This window comes from Neovison vison, chromosome 7, assembly GCF_020171115.1.
Source record: "Neovison vison isolate M4711 chromosome 7, ASM_NN_V1, whole genome shotgun sequence".
Lineage (NCBI taxonomy): Eukaryota > Metazoa > Chordata > Mammalia > Carnivora > Mustelidae > Neogale > Neogale vison.
In genome coordinates, this window is record NC_058097.1 from 46480173 (window position 1) to 46503911 (window position 23739).

Sequence of the window (23739 nt, forward strand, 5' to 3'; positions counted from 1 at the left end):
TATTTATAAAAACCTTAGTGTTGAGCCCTTTGTAAGTTCTATTTTGCCTCCTGTGAGATGCATGTGAGGGTAGTGGTGGGCATAATGGGATTTGGTGCAGAAATGCTGGAAGCACTGGAGACAGAGATCCCATGTTTTCTGATTTATGCTTTCCAATGTTATGGAGGCTTTAATCTGAATTATACAAAATTGAGACTCAGTAGCATTATCAGATCAAAAAGTACCTCCCTGAAATGACAAGGTCTAATCCTTTACTCCCCTTCAAAAGTTGGTTTTATTTCAAATGAACTTGATCATGGTATCTCCCCTGCCAGGTAAGTTTTGTATGCTCTAATAGTAGAAATTTTTCCACTCTGTATTCCATTCCTCAGTGGTGAAGTTATGTAATGTATCTGTTTGTTTCCTAGAATTCATACCTAAATAATGCCACGGGGGGGGGGCTAGAACATTTGGAACTCAAGATTTGTAGCCTATAATACAGTCTCAGTTGTTTCCTTATTTATTAATAATTGCATCATTTCATAATTTCATTTTATATAAAGTTATTGTGACTTTGCCATGTTTGTTTTTATTTTTTAATTAGTTGTAATTGAGATTCATTTCTTTTTTTTTTAAGACTTTATTTATTTATTTGGCAGACAGAGATCACAAGTAGGCAGAGAGAGAGAGGAGGAAGCAGGGTCCCCACCTAGCAGAGAGCCCAATGTAGGGCTCAATCCCACAACCCTGAAATCATGACCTGAGCCATAGGCAGAGGCTTAACCCACTGAGCCACCCAGGTGCCCCGAGATTAATTTCTAATGTTTCTTTAGATCCCAAATCCTGATAGAACATGGGCATGTACTTTATAAGAAGTGAGGTAGATAATTAGTACAGTCCCCATGTTTAAGAAAAACTTCTGTTTATAAATGTAGCTTTACATCAGGGAAGGTCAGTCATTAGATTTTTGTTCTGCTCTCCTCAGAATATACGTGAATTAATCCAAATACTTACGTAAAGTCTTTGTCAACATATTTTAGAGTGTTGGTGGTATTGTTCATCTAGAAATGAAAGGATTTTGCTTGCTGTTCTACAGAATGAATTATATATTCTGCATCAAAAGAGGACTCTGTTAATAACATGATACATTTTTAATGTCTTATAAGTCCTTATTAGTAAAATTTTTCATTAGAAGTTTTTCTGGTTGATATTAATGACTATTCATTGCAATTTGACTGTCCACGAAGACGTGCCAATAATTCCAGTGCTTGTTTTTTATGGGGTCACAGTCACAGTTTAAAAATACAGGGGCGCCTGGGTGGCTCAGTGGGTTAAGCTGCTGCCTTCGGCTCAGGTCATGATCTCAGGGTCCTGGGATCAAGTTCCGCATTGGGCTCTCTGCTCAGCATGGAGCCTTCTTCCTCCTTTCTCTCTCTGCCTGCCTCTCTGCCTACTTGTAATCTCTCTCTGTCAAATAAATAAATAAAATCTTTAAAAAAAATAAATTAAAAAATACAGTTACACGGGGGCACCTGGGTGGCTCAGTGGGTTAATGCCACTGTCTTCGGCTCGGGTCATGATCTCAGGGTCCTGGGATTGAGCGCCGCATCAGGCTCTGATTGCCTCTCTGCCTACTTGTGATCTCTGTCTGTCAAGTAAATTAAAAAAAAAAATACAGTTACACGGTGGTTTTCCTTTTAAATAACTCATCCTTTTTTATGTAAAATGTTTTGGATTAAATTTGGACTTACTCTGGTTTTGCAATTCCATAATCATGTGCTTCTTTTTGTCTTGGACTTCCCATATCACAAAGTCATTTGGGTTTCCTTTTTACCTGTGTGTTTTATTATAGGGTGACAATTTTTAACTCAATAGTTTTAAAGACAATGTGAATTTACCTCAAATCTAAATCACTTTTAGGCCCTTTGCCAATAAAATTATGTATGCGTTGGTCTGTATCAATATTACATATATATACTATGTTATTCCTCTTGTGTACTTCGTTGTTCAGTGGTCAGTGTATGTTGTATCATGTCTGTGGAGTTGTCATAATAATAGAATTCATTTCATCATCTATTGGTGAATTTATATTTTCCTTGCATGAGAGAAACACTTTCTTGAACAGAAAGTAGTTTTTTAAAAGATTTTATTTATTTATTTGACCATGAGAGAGAGATCACAAGTAGGGAGAGAGGCAGGCAGAGAGAGAGAGGGAAGCAGTCTCCCCGCTGAACAGAGAGCCCGACGCAGGGCTGGATCCCAAGACCCTGAGATCACCACCCGAGTCAAAAGCAGAGGATTAACCTACTGAGCCACCCAGGCTCCCTAAAGATAGATTTTCGAGTAACAGCACCAACTAGGAGGAAGCACATATGTGTGTGTATCGCACCTGTGTCTTCAGAAGGAAAAGGAATATTGGTTCTGAGGAGCACATTTCCAGGTTTCAAAATTGATGATTGCCTAGCAAGCAAAACTATTGTATATTCATGTTAGAAATAGTACGGAACTTACAGTTCCTAAATCTCGAGTATCTTGGTTTGAGACTCTCTGCATGTAAATCCTATCTTGTGTACCTGGGTGTTAACTTGTGCAGGATCCACTCTTCTTCTCTTCTTCCAATCTGCATAATCTTAAAATCTCAAGGATTTTAAGAACAGTTTGCATGAAATGACTTGGTGTTCAGAATTTAATGTGCACATGGGAGGAATTCTCCAGGGAACACATTACATTCCATGTAGTTTAATTGATAACATTCACTCTTTCCTTTGTGATTAGAGAAGTAAGATTTCTTGAGTTGCTATTCTTTTCCTTTCTTGGAAATGACATCATCCAGCTTGCTCACTTCACTGTAACAGTTTGATTAGGTGAAAATGTAGAGACTTCAGGGCACCTGGGTGGCTCAGTGGGTTAAGCCTCTGCCTTCAGCTCAGGTTATGATCTCAGGGTCCTGGGATGGAGCCCCACATCGGGCTCCCTGCTCAGCAGGGAGCCTGCATCCCCCTCTCTCTCTGCCTTCCTCTCTACCTACTTGTGATCTCTCTTTCTGTCAAATACATAAATAAAATCTTTTTAAAAGTTGAAAGAAATTAAAAAAAAAGAAAAGACTGATGTGTATGCATAGAAAAGAAGATGTGTATTTTGTGTTATGTACACAGTGAGTAGATAGGTGCTCAGGCCTGATAGAATGGCTGACACACTAGAATGCACTCTCATCTTTTATTTCTTCTCTGCGATATGGTCCTCCCTAGGCATTTTGTTCATACTAGCTCTCTCATGGCCCCAAGATACCTGCCCCCCCCCCAACACCAGCCATCAGTCCATGTTGAAGGCAGCAAAGGAGACAGTGTAAGTCTGGTTTCACTTAAGAAATTTGAATTGAGGGGCTCCTGGGTGGCTCAGTGGGTTAAAGCCTCTGCCTTCGGCTCAGGTCATGATCCCAGGGTCCTGGGATCGAGCCCTGCATCGGGCTCTCTGCTCAGCGGGGAGCCTGCTTCCTCCTTCTCTCTCTCTGCCTGCCTCTCAGCCTACTTGTAATCTCTGCCTGTCAAATAAATAAATAAAATCTTTAAAAAAAAAAAAAAAGAAAGAAAGAAATTTGAATTGATGCCTTTTCGTGTTCATTCAGGGAAGTCCATCCTCCCCAAGGCCTACTCCCACCATGCCGTGGACCAGAACTCTGTCATAGGAGCCAGTCTAAGTAGAAATGTGGAAGTGTAGCACAGGTGGACATAGAGATGTTTGCAAATGGCTCTTGTTCTGTGAACTGGTTCACAGCATCTGAGAGAAAGGAGTCACGCTTTGCACTGAAACTGTTTTTTAAAAAGATGCTAACGTTTAGAGTATCCTTAATCTTAATGCTCAGAGATTTTATGCTGCATGCAAATTGAATGCTAATGAGCTCCTGAAGCCTGAAATTATTTATGGTCTAATGGTAAAAATCCTCATCTACAGATTGACAGTGAAAATGCTGTATGCCATCCCAATATAATACATGACATGTATCGATGTCTCGTGTGCATTTCATAACTTAGTTGATAAAATATTTACATAAGTGCCCCTTCACTTTAATTATATTGCCTTTATACAAGAATGGGACCAGAGGTGTGTTTGGGGTGATCCCAGAAAGCTCAAGGAGAGTATTGAGAGAAAGCAGGGATAGAAAAGAAGGAAGCCAAGATAGACTTCGTTAGAGTCAGATTAATTTATGAAAAAAGAAAGTGTGTGTTGTGTATGTTGTGTGTGAGTTGTCTAAGTGTATGTCACAACAGTAGCATGATCACAAGCATAGAGGGATTCTAAGAGTGACTTATCTGTGGACAACTCTGGGAGGACCCATGACATTTCCTTCAGAGGTAATCAGATTTTGCCTGCATCAGAATCACCAGGACAGTTGGAAATCTTGGATTGCTTTGCCTATCCCTGTATTACCATATCAATAATTCTGGGGTGTAACTCCTGAATTTCTTTCCTTAGGCATTCTCAGGCCCCTGTCTAGGGAACAGATGCTGAGAACCAGTGTCTGGGGACACATTTAGAGCTCACTTCCTCAGGAAGGGTATTAGCCTATGCAAAATGTAGTCAGGGGACAGGTCCATAATCTGGTTCTCCAGGTGTGAAAGTGGATTCCTGTGTGTGCTGGGCCTTCCCTGTGTTTTGACCTTTGACAACTGTGTCTGATTCTTAAGTAGTCAACCGGAAAGCCACTCAGGCTACATGTGTGTGGTTTGAGCTGGAATTTTCATTTTGAAGTCCCAGTTCACAGAACCTGTTCCATGTGAGGGCTTCTGGTTCAGCCACTGAGTGTGAAAGATGAAAAAGAATGCAAGCACAGGTCACCTTCTGGAAGAGCATTGGACCAGGGTGCCTCGTGTTGATATGCAGGGTATCCAGGGTCAAACCCTGAGTCTACCAATATTGAGATAGTCACTCAACCTTCTTGTATCTGAACCATTTCTGCCAGCAAAAGGACAATAACTTTAGCACTAACACAGAATTAAGGATATTAAATACATTAAAATAGATGAAGCATCTGGCGTTTGGGTGGTTCAGTGGGGTAAGCCTGTGCCTTCAGCTCAGGTCATGATCTCAGGGTCCTGGGATCAAGCCTTGCATTGGGCTCTCTACCGAGCAGGGGGCCTGGTTCCCGCCCCGCTCCCTGCCTGCCTCTCTGCTTACTTGTGATCTCTCTCTCTGTTATCAAATAAATAAATAAAATATTTTAAAAATATAGATAAAGCATCAGTAACCATGGGACATACATTGTAGGTATTATGCATAGGAATATGTGAGACTTCAGTGAATATTCTGGATTTTCTTTTTCATGAGAAAGGTAGCCCAGCAGTCCTGTTCCATGTGGAATGCTCTCCATTTGAATGTAGCTTTTGAACTTCGGAAGAAAGCTGAGTAGCCTGCATGCGTGTGAAAACTGCAGTGGTCTGTCTGGTCCTGGAATCCTGCGGAATTGCTCAGGCTGATATCTGTACCTTTTCCTTTACTGGAATGGAATGAAGGCACATTTGAGAGGTTTTAGTCTCAGTCATCTGAACGTAGCCAACTGTTTGTCATTCATTCTAGAGGTATCCCAGGGACCATGGCAACTTCTAGTTTAAACATTTGCAGGAATTTGAAGATTTTTTTTTTTTTTATTTGACAGACAGAGATCACAAGTAGGCAGAGAGGCAGGCAGAGAGAGAGAGAGGAAAGCAGGCTCTCCGCTCAGCAGAGAGCCCGATGTGGGACTTGATCCCAGGACCCTGGGATCATGACCTGAGCCGAAGGCAGCGGCTTAACCCACTGAGCCACCCAGGCACCCCATTTGCAGTAATTTGGTTTCTAATGTTATTTTATGCGTTCCCAGAGGGTCAGACATGTACCCATTGGCAACTGTGGGCCCCTGAGAGTTTTCCAAGCCAGCGCTGGCAAGTCCCTGTTCGGTGGATCCCCAGGTTACGTACAGACATTGGCAGGACTGAAGCCCATTCTCTGTTGCAGAAAGAGTTCAGTAGGCTGGGCTCTGAGACCACCACAGTTCACTGTTCATCCTGCAGAGACAGCTTATGTTCCACACTTGGGCCATGCTACTGGCTCGCTGCTCTTCTCAGTAGCCATATGAAATGGGCTCTGTGCTCGCCCAGGGCCTATGTTCAGGCATCCTGGTATGGTAGCAGCGGAAGCTATGGTCAGCAGTGGAAAGTGACTGCCTGCTTGCAGGCCTGCCCAGACAGAGGGATAGAATGTCCTTAATGCTCTAGTGCAGTGTGTTGGCGGTGACCAAACACAAGCCTAGCTGGTGACAAACCTTGACCATCTGGCCCTGCACATGAGCAGGGTCCCTGGGGTCTCTCAGTGTGACTGCAGGACGGGACACGGTCTAGTCTGGCAGTCTTCCAAGATCTGATCACCTTTTTATTTATTTATTTATTTTTATTTGACAGAGAGAGATCACACGTAGGCAGAGAGGCAGGCAGAGAGAGAGAGAGAGAGAGGGAAGCAGGCTCCCTGCTGAGCAGAGAGCCCGATGCAGGACTCGATCTCAGGACCCTGAGATCTTTACCTGAGCCGAAGGCAGCTGCTTAACCCAGTGAGCCACCCAGGCGCCCACCTTTTTATTTTTTTAAGGTTTAATTTATTTATTTGTCAGAGGGTCCACAGGTGGGAGGAGCTAAGCAGAGGGAGAGGGAGAAGCAGGCTTCCTGCTGAGCAGGGAGCCTGAGGCAGGGCTCCATCCCAGGACCCCGGGATCATGACCTGAGCCAAATGAAGGCAGACACTTAACTGACTGAGCCCGAGGTGCCCTTGATCACTAGTGGCTATAGCCCTGGCCCCCTTACCCATGTCTGTGGTCCTCTGGTCCAGCACCAGATTCCTCCCAGGGTTCCCCATGAGGTGAGATCTCAGCGGGCCACCCAGAAAGGGGCCTGCCATTTGGGCTATGCTGGATGCCCATGGGGGGTTGTTCTTGGTGGAGCAATTGTAGTTTGTTTTGGTCCTTCATGGTAGGGCTCTGCTGGTCCTAGGGAGGTACCTTGTGATCAAAGTGAAATCACTCCTCTTACTTTTGTAAGGACCCTCTTGGTCTCTGGGATTCAGGGGCTGCTTTGGCCTCACCCCTGAGTACTGAGAGTTGCCATGGAGGTCTGATGCAGACAGGTGCTAGTTTGATGCCGTCATCCCTCTGCGATGGATGGTTTTGTGTTTCAAGCTAAACGTATTTCTCTATATGCCAGTGTTTATGTGTGTATATTTTTATGTTTCTGTGTATAAATATGCACACAAATGTTTGTCATCCATGAAGTAGAATATTTACATAGTGTAACATTTGATATTGAAAGATTAAACTAATAGTAACAGGGATAAACTCCTTTCATGGTGAAGATTACTCTATACAATATATTGTGATGCTGGTTATTTGATTGGTTGTCACCACGTGGAATATTTTTTTTTGTTCTGTTTTGTTTTTTGATTTTATCTTCCTGTTCTAGTTACAGGTCCAGGAAAACTCCAGTGAAATATATTCAAGCAGGGTTTACTGTTACCTTTAATGTTTCTTTTATTTATGTTCAGTATTCCAGTGGAGGTTGGGTTTGCATTTACTGAGTTGTTTTATGTTTCTCCTTAGACTTTATCTATATTTTTTTAACTCTTTGTTTCTTGTGTTTCCGTGTGTTCATATTTTAAGAAATAATTACAGTTCATTCTTTCTCTGTGACCATTCTTTTTCCAGTAACATACTGCTTTAGGTAGAAATTAAAGCATGCATTTGAAATCTAGTCACAGTGTGAAATTCCTTCCTACTTTAATTTCAGTTTGTCAGTATATGTATATTGTTCATACTTACATCTATGTTTTTGATGATGCGGCTTTTGTTTCTATTTTTAATTTAATTTTAAAAAAATGATTTATTGGGGCACCTGGTTGGCTTAGTTGGTTAAGCCTCTGCCTTCAGCCCAGGTCATGGTCTTGGGGTCCTGGAATCAAGGCCCACATTGGGTTCTCTGCTTGTCCCCCTCTCTCTGCCCACCTCTCTGCTTGTTTGTGATCTCTGTCTGTCAAATAAATAAATAAAATCTTAAAAAAAAATGACATCACGTGTACAGATCACAAATGAACAGCTTCATGGAATTTCACAGACTGATCTCATCTGTATAAACTTTTTTTTTTTTTTTAAAGATTTTTTATTTATTTATTTATTTGAGAGAGAGAGAGTGTGAGAGAGAGCATGAGCGAGGAGAAGGTCAGAGAGCGAAGCAGACTCCCCATGGAGCTGGGAGCCTGATGTGGGACTCGATCCCGGGACTCCAGGATCACGCCCTGAGCCGAAGGCAGTCGTCCAACCAACTGCGCCACCCAGGCGTCCCATCATCTGTATAAACTTTTGAGGTCATGAAACACAATATTGTCCTCTGAATCCCCGTTGAGGTCTCAGTAACTTTCCCCCTAATCTCAGCACCATTTCAGCATCTAAGGGAAGAGATTGTGGTGCTCCCTTTTTTACTCTGTAAAAATATCATCAGGCAATGGGGACTCTTGTATTCGGCTTTTTTTTCTTTCTCAGTATTTGTGAGTTGGTTGGTTTTCCTGCATGTTACTGTGCATCATTCATTAGAGTGGAGCAATCCCGTTTTGTTGTGTGGATACCAGTTGCCCCATTCTGTTGTTAACAGGAGGGAGGATGGTTCTCGGTGCAGGACTGTCATGACTAGTACTGATGTGTAAAACCTGTGATTTGTCTTTCAGCGGAACATGTACACATATCTGCTGGCTGTTTGATGTGGGACTGGAATCCGGGTACTTATGGCTAGATATGTTCAGCTTTAATAGATACTACCAAACCCTTCCCACCAAAACTCGCACCATTGTTCACACACACCAGCAGTGATTCCTAGGATTTCTGGCTTATCTCGTGTTTTCTAAAACTTGGTAGCTTATGTGATTTTGGTGTCGGGCTTCTGGTTAGCAAGTGATGTTACCAAGTTGTGGTTTTATTTGCTTTTTTGTTGTGTTGTTACTCTCTACTAGTATGAAGTTGGGTATTAACCTATGGATAATCTCTTTGTCAAAGTGTCTTACATACTATGCCCCTTTTTTTCTGTTATGGTATCTTTTTCTTTAGTCTTTGTAGTTCTGCATATATTATGAGAATGAGTCCTTTTTCTCCTCTATCATTCTACTTCTATTTCTATCTCTTAAGATTGTGATGCAAAGAAATTCTTAATATTTTTGGAATCTAATTCATCATTTTATCCTTCATGGTTAGTCTTTTTTTGTTTTATTGGTTTTAGAATTTTTTTCTTATACCAAGAACAGAGAGAGAGAATGATTTGTGTTTCTCTAAATGCCTCATTAATTTTACAAATTCAATCGGAAGTATATTAAAAATCAATGTGCTAGGGTGCCTGGGTGGCTCAGTGGGTTAGGCCGCTGCCTTCGGCTCAGGTCATGATCCCAGTGTCCTGGGATCGAGTCCCACATCGGGCTCTCTGCTCAGCAGGGAGCCTGCTTCCTCCTCTCTCTCTCTGCCTGCCTCTCTGCCTACTTGTGATCTCTGTCAAATAAATAAATAAAATCTTAAAAAAAAAATCAATGTGCTATATGGTTTCTGTGGTTACTGAGGTTTTCTATTCTTTTTTTCCCCCCATAACATTACTAACATATTGAAATGTATTCTGAAAATGTTGTACTGTACTTTCTTTTCATTTCCTTACACAACTCATTTCTTGTGATGGATTCCCATTGCCATGATCTTAGACCTAACTACTCCTTTGATTTCTCTCCATTCTTCATGTATCTCTAGAGAGGCACAAAGCCTGCTGTGGGGCTCAGTCCCAAAACACTGAGATCATGACCTGAGCCAAAATAGACGCTTACCCAACTGAGCCACTGATGCAGTCCCACCCATGATTTTTATTTTATTTTTATTTTATTCATTCATTCATTCATTCATCCATCCATCATTTATTCATTCATTCACTTATGGAATTTAGAACTGTAGAATTGAAAATATGGGCATCAGTTGCACACTTGTGAGAAATATAGAAACTTAGACCCAACCCAGAAATCAAAATCAGAATATGAATTTTAACAAGGCCTCAGTTGATTGTCAAACACAGTAACACTGGAGAAATATATGTCTAGATCATCTACACTCTTCCCTTATTCTATGCTTATCTTTATGTCTGTAGTATATTATTTTGATAACTGTGACTTTACAGTATGCCTTAAATCACGATGTGTGCTGTTCATTTTCCAGATTATTCTGGGTATGTGTTATCCTGTGACATCCATGTAAAGTTAGGGTGCATTTTGTTCTTTCTGCAAAAATAGCATTGGGAATTTGAGAGAGAGTACATTAAACCTGCAGGTCAGTTGAAGTTTTATTGATAGGTCAATAGTCTTAAGTATTTGAGTGAAAGAACATTGATATGTTTCCACTTATTTCTTGTTTCAATTCCTGCACACTATTCATAGCTTTCATTGTTCCAGATTTGATATTGTTATGTTGAATATAAGCATTTTATTTGGGGGGATGTTCCTCTAAATGTATTATGTCTTAACTTTTGGAATTCTTTTTTTATGTAGAAACAACAAATTTTTCATGTGTTGGGTTTGTATTCTCCAGTGTTGTAATTTTTTTTTAGTTTTCACAGGTTTCTTTTTATTGTTTTAAAGATTTCATTTATTTATTTGACAGACAGAGATCACAAGTAGGCAGAGAGGCAGGCAGACAGAGGTGGGGAAGCAGGCTCCCTACTGAGCAGAGAGCCTTATGTGGTGCTCAATCCCAGGACCCTGGGATTATGACCTGAGCCAAAGGCAGAGGCTTTAACCCACTGAGCCACCCAGGCACCCCTTTTCACAGGTTTCTAGCAAAAAGGATTCCCAGGAGAGGAAAATGGCCTTTGAATAGGGGGCGCTAGACACATCACATCTCAGGAACACAATTAGATTAGTACCAAATCACCCTCAGTACTCCAGAAATGGCGATGAAGACTGACAGATCATACTCCCCAAGTTACAGGAGAGAAGACGCCACATCATAGAAGGCAGAAAGTTTGGAGACATGGTTGAGGGAGAGAAGAATTACAGTGCTATGGAAGGCAGGGATCTCTGGTTGTGGGGAAAGTGGCATGACAGAGGGAATGCAAAAGGAGAATGTTTCTCCAAAGCCCCTGGCTTGGAAAACAAGTGGGTTGAATTTCATGAGTTGTTGGAACTAGCAGGTCTTAAAGCCTAGAGTTTTAAAGGTCAGCAGGCTTGGCTGGGATAGAGCCAAGAAGGTGCTGTGCTACTCCTGGAGAGAAGGAAGGCAAGCAACCTGGGTACAGACAACCTGCAAACAGTGATCAGAGGAATGACTGGGGGACACAGTGGGAAGAGTATTCACTAGTCTAGGAGTGTTTCCCTGTGAGGAAACATTCAGTGGGTTATGTGTCTAAGAACATAGGAGTTAGATGACACCATTTCCATCTCCTGCCTTGTGGCATAATCTCAGAGCAGTGTCCCAGTGTCCTCGTCAGTGAGGACATTGGCTGTCTGGCTTGCTTCCTAAGTCCCAGGCCCCTGTGCTCTGGTTGGACTGACCATCTCAGTCTAGCTTACCTCAGGCCAAGAAAGGTGGGCCCCTGCCCACACCACATTTCCTGAGGAGAGAGTTCTGCACAACCTCCGTTCTGGTGGAGATGATTTTAGGTCTCATTTCAGAAGCAGACCAGAGCTCACCTAGGTAAAACTGACCACATTCAGAGCAGGGAGCAAATTCTGTCTATAGAAGGCAAGGAGAGCCTCTGCAGACTACTGACTAGAAGGATGTAGCAGGACACATCACTGGCTTTTCTAACACAGAGAGGAAGGCAGACTTAGAAAAAATGCCATGATGGAAGAATTTATCCCAAAAGAAACAAAAAATATGGCCATGGTCAGAGACCAAAGGGAAGCAGTTATCAGTAACATACGCCATGGAGAATTAAAGGCAACAATCATAGAGATACTCACAGGTTTGAGAAAAAAGTGCTGAGAACTTTACCACAGAGACAAAAGTTAAAAGATTAAAAAAAAATGGAGCATAGGGGTGTCTCAATTGTATCTGATTCTTTGTTTAAGCTTAGGTAGTGATTTCAGTATCCTAGGATCCAGCCCCATCAGTGTCAACATTCAGTGTGCTGTCTACTTGATATTCTCCCCCTCTCTCTGTAGCTCCCACTCATGCTCTTTCTCTCTCTCTGTTTCTCTCTCAAATAAATAAATTTTTTAAAAAAAATTAGTGAGATTAACAATGCAATAAATGAGATTGAAAAGAGGGTTGATGCAATAAACAGCCAGCTGGAGGAAACAGAGGAAGGACTTTCTGATTTCAAGGACACAAAAAAGGAAAACAATCTGAGCAAAAGAGAGAATATTTGATTTAGGGAAATCAGTGACTGCATTAAATGTTGTAACATTCCTAGGTCTTGGGCTTTTCTGTGCTGGGAGAGTTTTGTTTCCAAATATAACTTAAATTCCTCTTTCTGGTGTAAGAAGAGTTCCCATTTATTTGGTAGAGGGTAAATAATTCAGTCTTAGTGACTTGTGCAATTTTAGGAATTATCTATTGTTGTTATTGTTTTTATTGCTAAGTTATCTGATTTGGTAGTATATAAATGCTGACTAAGTTAAATCACAGCCAGTTTTAGTATTTTAGGTAAACTGGGCATTACATTCATTGTTCTATTACTATTCTGGTCTCTCTTTTATTTATTTCAGATTTATCTTTGTTACTTCTTTGTACTACTAAATTTCATCTAAGTTTTTTCCTGTCTTTGTTTCTCATGGAAAGTTTTGTTTGTCTTTTTTTTAAAGATTTTATTTATTTATTTGACAGACAGAGATCACAAGTAGGTAGAGAGGCAGGTAGAGAGAGGAGAGGAGGAAGCAGGCTCCCTGCCAAGCAGAGAGCTCAATGTGTGACTTGATCCCAGGACCCTGAGATCATGACCTGAGCTGGAGGCAGAGGCTTAACCCACCAAGCCACCCAAGCACCCTTTCAGCTCTTTTTCTTTTTCTTTTTTAAATCAGCTATGTATTGCATAAAAAGGAATTGGAAAATGGAAAGTGGAAAGTGTTGTAGACAATGTTTAGCAGAAATAAACAATACAAACAATAGAAAAATAGCACGGAAAAATTAAATTAGGATTCTTTAGGGTCGTTTATAGATCATGTCATCTGTGAACACAGATAATGTTACACTTTCTTTTTTCAGTTTGAATTCTTTTTATGTGTTTTTTCTTCCCTAGTTGTTCTGACTAGAATGTCCAGTACCATGTTGAAAGACAGTGGTAGGTTTACTTCATTATTTCATTTCTGATCATAGAGGAGAAGCTTGCAATCTTTATCTATTGAGTATGTTGGATTTTTTTCTATTTGGTTCATTTCAGTTTTGTGTTTAAATAACCATCCTTCTAATTTTACACTTATGTGGCACTTTTCCAGATTATTTGAGATGCAGAAAGGGATTTGTGCTAGAACATGACAGTATCACAGAATTATCTATTAGGGTATGTGGTCAGTATGTTGTGTTCAAAGGTAAGGTGTCCATGGAGGAAGGAAATTCTGATGATTCCTTCCAGCCATCTTTCTGACACTCTCTGATTGACTTGAAGCTTGTATGTTACAAATCATCAGTATATTCATCTGAAAGTAGTAAGTGCAATGAGTTTACTTTTCTCTTATTTGATATCTTTCAGTCATATCTTCACATGACACCCAGAACTTTCTGCAAAAGCTGAGCATAGAAGCTTCTTTCCAAAAAGTGACAATGAGTAGATACAAAAATAGTGCTCTAGAAAATGTATACTTAATGACAGACCAGAATGGTGATAGGAAGAGGGAAGGGCATCAGAGATACCATGAAGGACAGAGCCCATCTGAGGCAAAAGCATCTAATAAGACTTAAAATGACCCGAATAGTGAAGGATATAAAACATCGTGGAAAACCTCTCTTTTTAAGTCAGCTGCTTCCAGAAAGCAGTGTGTTTCTGTCAGCAGAAGCTCCATTCAAGTATTCCAACATAGCTCTTTGTGGAAAGACAGTTTGGACAATCTGGAAAGTTATCTAGTCCATGCTGAAAACAATGATTGGAACCATTTTCATAATGGGATTGGATTGACGTTTCCATCAGATACTTCTGAAAATCAGAGATTGAATAATGAAGAACAAAGTGCTAAGTGGGAGCCATACGAGAGAGGCTTCACTGAGGAGTCGACCCTCCAGAATGACCAGAGCCCTTCCAATGGAGACAGCATTGCTCAGTGCCCTGAATCTGAGAAAACACTTAACCAGGGCTGCAGTGTTCAGAGACGTATGAGGACTCAGTTTTCAGAGAACCAATATGAATGTTATAAATGTGGGGAAGTCTTTCATCAGAGATCTAACCTTATTACACGTGAGAGTATCCATTTGGGAGAAAATCCTGATGAATCCAGTCAGTGTGAGAATGGTCCTCAGCAGTCCTCCAATATTGGTGATCATCAGAGAATTCACGAGGCCAAAAACCCATTCAGATATGCTAAACGTGGTCCCACATTTAGTCAGTCATCAAGACTAAGTAGAAAGAAGACGATCCCTAGTGGAGAGAAAACACCCATTTTTAAGGGATGTGGTAAAGTCTTTGACTGGCACTCAACCCGATCTCAGCATCAGCAAATGAATACTGAACTGAAATCATACAAATGTGAAGAATGTGGTAAAACCTTTAAGTACTGCTCATCCCTACAGAAACATAGGCAAATCCATACTGGAAAGAAACTCTACAAATGTAGAGTGTGGCAATGTTTTTAAAATTCACTCAACACTTACTCAACATCACAGAATTCATACTGGAGAAAAACCTTACAAATGTAAGGAATGTGGTAGGTCCTTTAACCAGCAGGCATACCTTACTCGACATCACAGAATTCATACTGGAGAGAAGCCTTACATATGTCAAGAATGTGACAAGGCCTTTAAGTGTCACTCAACCCTTTGTAATCATCTCAGAACTCATACTGGAGAGAGACCTTACAAATGTCAAGAATGTGGCAAGGCCTTTCATCAGAGCTCATCACTTACTGTACATCACAGAAATCATACTGGAGAAAAACCTTACAAATGTAGGGAATGTGGCAAGGCCTTTTCATTGCACTCAAACCTTCTTAAGCATCACAGAACTCATACTGGAGAGAAACCTTACAAATGCAAAGAATGTGGCAAGGCCTTTAACCAGCACTCACACCTTAGCAAACATCATAGAAGTCATACTGGCAAGAAACTTTAAAAAATGTAAAGACTAGGAGTAAGGACTGTAAAACCCTTACATCACAGACCTTGCATCCGATATAACTGGAGAATATCTATACACATCTATAGAAGTCCATCCTCTCTCTCCCTGACACTCACAACATCGTAGTTCTATGGGAGCAACATGGTAAAATGTGATGAATGTGGTGAGACCTTTAACTGGAATTCAATCTATACTCAGTGTCCCAAAATGAACACTTGGTTCAAACCCTAGAAACATGATTGTGGAAAGACCCTCATTTTAATATACACGTTTGCAAACATAGAAAGTGCTAAAGAAGGTAAATTGAATCCTACAAATAATTAGAAAACTCTCTGATTGAACATCTAATGTCAATAAATGTCACAGATACCACGTAAAAGGAGTGTATCAATCCCTCTATTCAGACAGTACTCGTTAGTCCAAGGAAAAAGATCAAGTTACACTTGGAAAATGCATATGCTGTTACGTTGGAAAGATTCAGTGGGGGAGTTTTTACAAGGGTACAATTAGTTTCAATGTGCTTTTTGTTATATTGAGCCTTTTTGAGGTTTCAGACCAACAAATATTAATGTACTTTATTCTCAAATCACTTCTGGAGATTGACTTACTTGTATTGGGTGCATGAAACTATGAGCCTGATTTTTGCTCCATCAATGGCATTCGATACCCTGTTGCACTTGGGGGGACTCACGCATCCCAGATTTTCTTTGGAAGATGAGAACTGTGTAATACAAAACATGAACGAAAAAAATCTAAATGGAGATACTGCTTAGGGTTATAGCATTGATGTAAGTTGCCATGAAATAGGTGTTCAGAACAACATTTTTCTCCATTTACTAAAACTAAAGAACTTCCTGAATATTAGACATACAAGGTTTTCCTGATTGCTCTTTAAGGAAAAAAAGGTGGCGCACCAGCTAACTACTGATGTATCTTCGTAATAGTGATCTTTAGAGAATAGGAGTGGATGTGATTGAAATGAAGAAATCCTCCCCGATAACAGAAAGAGGTTATCTAACTCTTCCCTACCATGCCATATAGCTGGACATACACATCTGTTGGGACTGTTAGTAGCACTGGAAATTAAGGAAGTCACTTCCACATCATGATATCAGCTATGGGGGTTAACGCTTGTATTGCGTATTTTGAACAACTGTAACAGTGGATTTGAAATGCATAACATAGTCTATGTGTGAATTTAATGTACTTCAATTAATCGAACATAATGGTTTTTAATATGTTAACATGAATTTGTGATGCTTGGTGTGTTATCCTCCCACCCAGCTGAACCTATCTCATTTTTTTTTTAAAGATTTTATTTGACAGGGAACACAAGCAGGGGGAGAGAGAGAGAGGGAGAAAGAGGTTCTCCGCTGAGCAGGGAGCCTGATGCAGGGGTAGATCCCAGGACTGGGGCCACGACTTGAGCTGAAGGCAGATGCTTAACGACTGAGCCACCTGGGCGGCCCCCATATTATTTTACTGAAAGTTGTACACAACTGGTGTTATCTGCCACCTATTTGGTAATGGAAGGGAATAATATTCTTATGAACCCATTCTCTCAGTGACCTTAAGGTTGAAATGATGGGTGATTTCCCCGCCTAGTTTATCTAGAGTATCATTTTCTCCTCCTTGTGCTAACTGTGATATTACCGATATATTACAGGTTTTGTGGGGGGGTGTTGTTGACATTTTAGCTCACCTGCTCTGTGGTGCTGCTACTTGCCATCCACTTTGTGTACTTAGCACTTTTGCAGGGACCTTGAGTAGACACCTGCCCTGCTCACTAGTGTGTTCCCTATGATGTGGTTTTAGAATATAGGAGAGGTTCTGTGGGGTGGAGTCTGGAGCCTATGACCAAGAAAGAATTCTTGAGATGTCTTTGGTGCAAGATGGTGGTTTGTTAAAGTATGGGGACAGGACTCTTGGGCAGAAAGCGCTACTCCCCTGGGGTTGTGAGGCATGGCTGATTTCTTTCTATACTATGGGCTTGGGGGAGGTAGGACAAAGGGAGGTTTTGAGAAAGAACATTCATATATTAAAGAGGATTCAGGGGATCCTGGGGGCCTTCCTGTTGTCAAGGTTGTTTACCCCTCTCGTAAAGCATTAACGGTAAGATAGTTGGGATATTCCTCCTATACAACCCCGTCCTTTTTAGTAGGCTGCAGGTTTAAAAGAAATTCAATTTTATTTACATTTCCTTCTGCCTCAACCTCCCTCAATATTAAGGAGAAGAGGGTGATGTTAGAGCTTCAGGAATCTGAGATATGGGCTGCTGGAAGTTCAGCTATAGATAAAAGAAAGCTTCTTCCTTGTAAATCACTAGGACATTTTTAAACTGAGGAATACTCAAGTCTTGCAGTATTGTGATTTCTACAAGGTAATTATTTGTTTCTCCTTTAGGGCAGCCAGGAGTGCCTGAGGAATGTCCCATATATCCCATGGGGGGTGGGGGTTCATGGGGTGTCAGTTCCTGCTTCATCCTCAGCTTGCCTTCTGTTCTCTAATCACCTAGATAACACTCTGTAGAGTCACAAGGTAATGTTACTTGAGACATGACAATCAGATCCACCTCTGTGGGCAATCCTCTGTCCCTTTTCCCAAGCATTTCCCATCCTGTGTTCTCCTAGAGAAGATGCCCACAGAGCTTACCCAAGCTGGCATTTGTTTGAATGGCTAAATGTGGACGTGAAGTGGGACTCTCAAGCATTCCACCATGACCCATAATAAAGGTATGTTCTCCATTTATTGGTGGGGGTGTTGGTTTTATATCACGTGCCCACGTAACCATGCCACATAGGTCACTGATAACCCAGAAGTAGGAGAAACCTCCCAAATGGAGTGAGACTGTAGCCCAGGTCACAGATCAAAAATACATAAAATAAAAAAGTGAGCATGTAGACTGCAAATGTCTCAATTTGCACAATGGACTCCATGGATTTAGAAAAAGAATTTCTATTTGTTTTATTTCCTAGTTATCTCCAGATTTATAGCTGTATTTTTGCTCATTTTTTTCCCCCAGCTAATAGGCATCACAAACATTTTTTTTTTTTGCCTGGGTTGTGCAGGAGTGTCTTCACTAAACACTTGAGATTAGAGAGCTGGAAGGCCAATGGGTATTAATTCAGACATTAAACACTGGGATGTGGCATGTGAATCTATGTAGAACTTGAAGAAATTACCATCCTTAGAAGCATAAGCCCTATTAAAAGAAAATGTAAAAATTGCATCTACTGTGGGTAGGGGCCCGGAGGTGGCTCTCTTCAGTCACTGTAAAGGCACAGGCAGCTCTTGGTGGTGTCATGTGATGAATACATGTAATGGGAGAAAGGAATTGGCAAATGTGGTGGGTTTCTGAGGAGTAGGGAAGTCCTACTTTATCATCATGATTTAACTGAATTCCTATTTGTTACTGATGATCAGATGCTGTCGGATCATATTTATCGAAATTGCCCAAACCTAATTTGGTAGCACTGGATAAAGAGGGGTATTGGTGATGCGCTCATGTGGGCATAGCTTTCAAAAGTCACGTGGTAGAGTAGCTGTTGACGATGAAGGAGCCTTCTGGACAGTGAGATAGGCAGGATCAGCAAGGTGTGTGCTATGGTAGAACCCAAGCACTGCTCTTCCAGGTATAAAAGCCCAATCAAGATTTGAGCCACTGTTGATGGGGGACCTTTCAGGGAAGCCGCTGCAGTGCATTGTGGGAACTTCCTGTCTGTACTCGGTGCCATGTTCAATACCCTCCCCCGCTCTGGCTCTATCTGTTGTAGTTTTGGAATGTAGGTGAGCTTTGGTGGGGTGGAGTCAAGCCGATGACCAAGAAAAAATTGTTGAGGCATCTTTGGTGCAAAATGTTGTTTTATTAAAGCATGGGGAGAGGAGGAGGGCAGAAAGAGTTGCTGCCACCAGGGTCATGAGGGGTGGCTGATTTTATACTATGGGGTTGGGGAAAGATGAGGAATAAGGGAGTTTTCAAAATGATTTTCATATGTTGAGAACTCATAGGATATTGGAGGCCTTGCCATTGTCAAGTTAAGGTTGTTTTTCCCTCTTAGTAAGGCATTACCGTGAAGACAGTTGGGAGTTTTCTGGAGGAACATTACATTTTGCCCTCTTCAAGCATCTGTCAATGGGCTGTAGACTCTAAGGTCACTTAAATGAATGTACATTCCCTTCTGGAAGCTTGGTAATTGATAGAAGTGCTTTGTTTTTGTAAATTTCTAGGACATTTGTAGAACAGAGGGACACCCATGTATTGCAGGATTGTGATCTCCATAAGTTAACTATTTGTTTTTTCCTTCAGCCAGGAGCCCCTGAGGAATGTCACATGCATCCCACGTTGGGGGGTGGGGGTTGAAGGTGTCAGCTTCTGCTTTGTCCTCAGCTTGCCTTCTGGTCCCTCATCATGTCCATGACATGGATTTGTTGGAGGAACAGTTCAACATGGGATATTAATCCCTCTACAAAGGAATGTAACCCTGCCATTTGCCACAACATGGGTGAACTAGAGAGTATTATGCTAAGTAAAATAAGTCAAAGAAAGACAGATACGGAATGATTTCACTCCTGCGTAGATTCCAACAAACAAAACAAGTGAGCAATGAGAATGAGAACAAGAAAGGGAGAGACAAAGTAAGAAACAGACTCTTAACTATAGTGAGCAGGCTAGTGGTTGCCAGAACAGAGGTGGGAAGGCGGATGCGTTAAATAAGCGATGGGATAAGGAGTGCATCTGCAAGGCGCACTGGGTGTCGTATGGAATTGTACACTCTTGTACTCCTGAAAGGAATATTGCCTTGTATGTTAACTAGCAGGAATGTAAAGAAAAACCATTAAAAAATGCTTTTTAAGATGGGAGAAACTTTGTGTCTTAGGTCACCAAAATGTACTTTTGGAAAGAAATTGAAACATTTTTCCTTTCTCCCTTGCTGATGCTATCAAACTTTTGACTCTTCTTATTTATGTATATTTATATTTATATATATTTTTAAAGATTTAATTTATTTATTTGATGGACAGAGATCAGAGATCAGAGGCAGGGAGGCAGGCAGAGAGAGAGGAGGAAGCAGGCTCTCTGTGGGGCAGAAAGCCCAATGCAGGGCTCCATCCCAGGACCCTGAGATCATAACCTGAGCGGAAGGCAGAGGCCCTAACCCACTGAGCCACCCAGGTGCCCCGGCTATTTTTATATTTTTCAGCCAACATGTATATATTTGCATAATTTCAATAAGCAATTGTTCTGCTTATGACAAGACACACTGACCAACACTGTTTTTAGGAGTTCCTAGTGGCTCAGTGGGTTAGGCATCTGCCTTCGGTTCAGGTCATGATCCCAGCATCCTGAGATTCAGCCCATTGCCCATCTCCCTACTTACTGGGGAGTTGCCCCTTCCCTGCTGATGCTTACTCTTTCTCTCTTTCCCAAACAAATAAAATACTACAACAAACAATTTAAGAAACCCTGGTTATATCACCAAAGCTTTCCATAGGATGTCCTAGCTGGGAAGAGCTGTGTAGACTCAGACATGACTCAAGAACTATAAGGGATTAAGATTCACTTTATGAAACAAATGAAGCCCCCTTAGAAAGAACATCCTGAGATCTTCCTGACAGAGTTCCCAGCAGGCTTACTGTGTGAGTCAAGGAGATCATTTCCCTATCAGCTGCAGGAACCTAGAGCTATTTGAGGGACTCCAAGAGAGGAGTTCACCCAAATCCATAGGTGTTCCACGCAATGTCTGGTGGCAAGGATTTGGCTTGTCTTTTGGCCCAGAGATGCTGTTAAGAGTTCTGTCTAGGGGTGCCTGGGTGGCTCGGTCAGTTAAGCATCTGCCTTCAGCTCAGGTCCCAGGGCCCTGGGATTGAGACCCACAGAGGACTCCTTGCTTGGCGGGGAGCGTGCTTCTCCCTTTTTCTCTGCCTGCACTCCCCCTGCTTGTGCTCTGTGTGTGTGTGTCAAATAAATCTTTGAAAAAAAAAGTTCCATCTGGAGATTCAATATGCAACATTCAGCAAAGCTGCTCTTAAAGTCTGTAAGTCAAACCTCTGTTCTTGGGGCACTTACATAAATAACCAGGCCAAGTTTACTTTCTTGAACTAGCCTTATTTTCCAATAAAATTTGTGTTCATTTGGTTGTGTTTTTTGGTAACAATGAGAGTGATTATAGAGAAAAATATGTCTCAGTAATACATGTGTGTAGATTCTAATACTATTCATTATAAAGTGCAATAGATCTGATTTTTTTTTCTAGTGTCATCCAATGCCAGGGTCCTAATCCCCAAGTATTTTGATCTTTCTGTCAAGTTTATAACTTTAATCATTTGAGAATGAAAACTGCCTTTTTTTCCTGAAGCTCTGTAGACTTATTATAAAGGACTTGATGTAACAAAATGGTCCTAATAGCTCATGTAGAAACAGCCTTAGGGCTGTGCCTCCATGGGCCACTAAACACATTACCAGATGCATTTGAACTGTAAACCAGGAAGATCCATCTGATGGTCGCTACCTGCCCTCAGTCTATATGAAGATAGTTCAAGTCTGACACCCAGATGTCTGCTCAACAGGCTACCCTTAGAAGTCAGAATCTGGCCTCACCTTTTTTTTTTTTTTTAAGAGTTTATTTATTTATTTGACACAGAGTGCACAAGCAGAGAGAGAAGCAGGCTCCCCACTGAGTAAGGAGCCCAACTCAGGGCTTGATCCCAGGACCCTGGGATCATAATGTGAGCCAAAGGTAGGTGCTTAATTGACTGAGCCACCCAGGCACTCCCTAACTTTTGATCCAATCATCAATCATAGTTCTTTTGTTTTCATATAAAAGCCTCCTTTTATTACATTACTTGTACCATAGGGTACATTTGAAAATACACCTGTGTCCTTGCCTCCTGAAATGACTTTGACTCAACTGACCTATTGTCAGGCATAAGATGCTGGATCATTGATAGGAAACAATCTATATGTTCAACTTTTAATATGTGAAACTCCCAAGGAAGTTTCAGATGGGGGAACTGAAGGGAGTCAGGACAGCCTCTCTGTCCTCCCAATCCCTGAATGTGCCACCTTGGTCTATGGATTATTTGACTTCAAGGTACTTGAAAACCTCCAGGCTCAAGAAAACATTTTCTCCCTCCCTTAGGCACCCAACAGAATTATTGGGGGTCTTCCCCAGCATTAGGTTTATTAGCAGAAAAAAGTTTGTCTCAAGAACTGATCCTTAAGGTAGGACAAATATCTCATTACAAACTATGTGCTCTTATCAGCCTGTAAAAGTGTTTTTCTGTGCTCTGAAACTCCAGGCCCTGGTTCTTTTGCCTTAGTTCAGGATCACACTTGTAACTCTTTTTTATTTTTTTTTAAGGATTTTATTTATTTATTTATTTCATAGAGAGAGTGAGACAGAGCATGAGAGGGGAGAAGGTCAGATAGAGAAGCAGACTCCTCGTGGAGCTGGAGACTGATGTGAGACTCCATCCTGGGACTCTGGATCATTACATGAGCTGAAGGCAGTGGCTTAACCAATAGAGCTACCCAGGTGCCCACACTTGCAACTCATCTGGCCTGACAGTCTCTACAATTTCCACGTCTATGTGGATTCTCTGTATGTACACTAATTTAATTTGATTTTCTCCTCTTTATCTGTTCCTGACAGATTCTTAGTCCAGCCTAAATGGATCTTTTTTTTTTTTTTAATTTATTTGACAGAGATCACAAGCAGGCAGAGAGGCAGGCAGAGAGAGAGAGAGAGGAGGAAGCAGGCTCCCTGCTGAGCAGAGTGCCCGACATGGAGCTCAATCCCAGGACCCTGAGATCATGACCCGAGCCGAAGGCAGAGGCCTAACCCACTGAGCCACCCAAGTGCCCCAGCCTAAATGGATTTTTAAGGGGACAAGAATTCTTGTTCGCTGACACGGTTTGATTCTAAGGCCTCAGTTCTTGGTATATTACTTTTTAAAGTGTAAAAACAAGGTAGAATACTAGGAAGTATTTCTACATTTCTACAAGTTGATTTTTTAAAAGATTTTATTTATTTATTTGACACAGAGAGAGATCACAAGTAGGCAGAGAGCAGGCAGAGAGAGAGGGGGAAGAAGGCTCCCTGCTGAGCAGAAAGCCCAATGTGGGGCTTGATCCCAGTACCCTGAGATCATGACCTGAGCCAAAGGCAGAGGCTTAACTCACTAACCAAAGATGAAAAAAAAAATTATATATATATATATATATATATATTCATTTTTGGTTTCCTCTCATTGTATTCAATTTTATTTTTGTGTATATATGTGTTTTTCTTTCCTATTTTGGGATTCTTTTCTTATTTCTTATTTTGGATTTTCTTTTACCAAGCCAACCAAAATAAACCCAGGATCTAGTTTTCTGGATCAAGTTGTCTTCTATTCTAATTTTTGTTTGATTTTATTTTCTCTCCACAACCCCCCCACCTTTTTTTGTTGTTGTTGTTTTTCAGAT

The 23739-nt window shown here is 41.2% G+C and overlaps 1 protein-coding gene and 1 pseudogene across 1 annotated transcript; both read left to right on the top strand.

Moving 5' to 3' along the window:
- Positions 1-295: 295 nt before the first annotated feature.
- Positions 296-15529, top strand: LOC122913320 (zinc finger protein 239-like). Its single transcript, XM_044260083.1, is given in 3 exon segments — positions 296-314; positions 14133-14772; positions 14774-15529. Coding segments are annotated over 3 exon segments (1152 nt in total). The 3' UTR covers positions 15267-15529.
- The window catches only part of LOC122913321, a 35017-nt pseudogene continuing 26691 nt past the window's right edge, over positions 15414-23739 (top strand).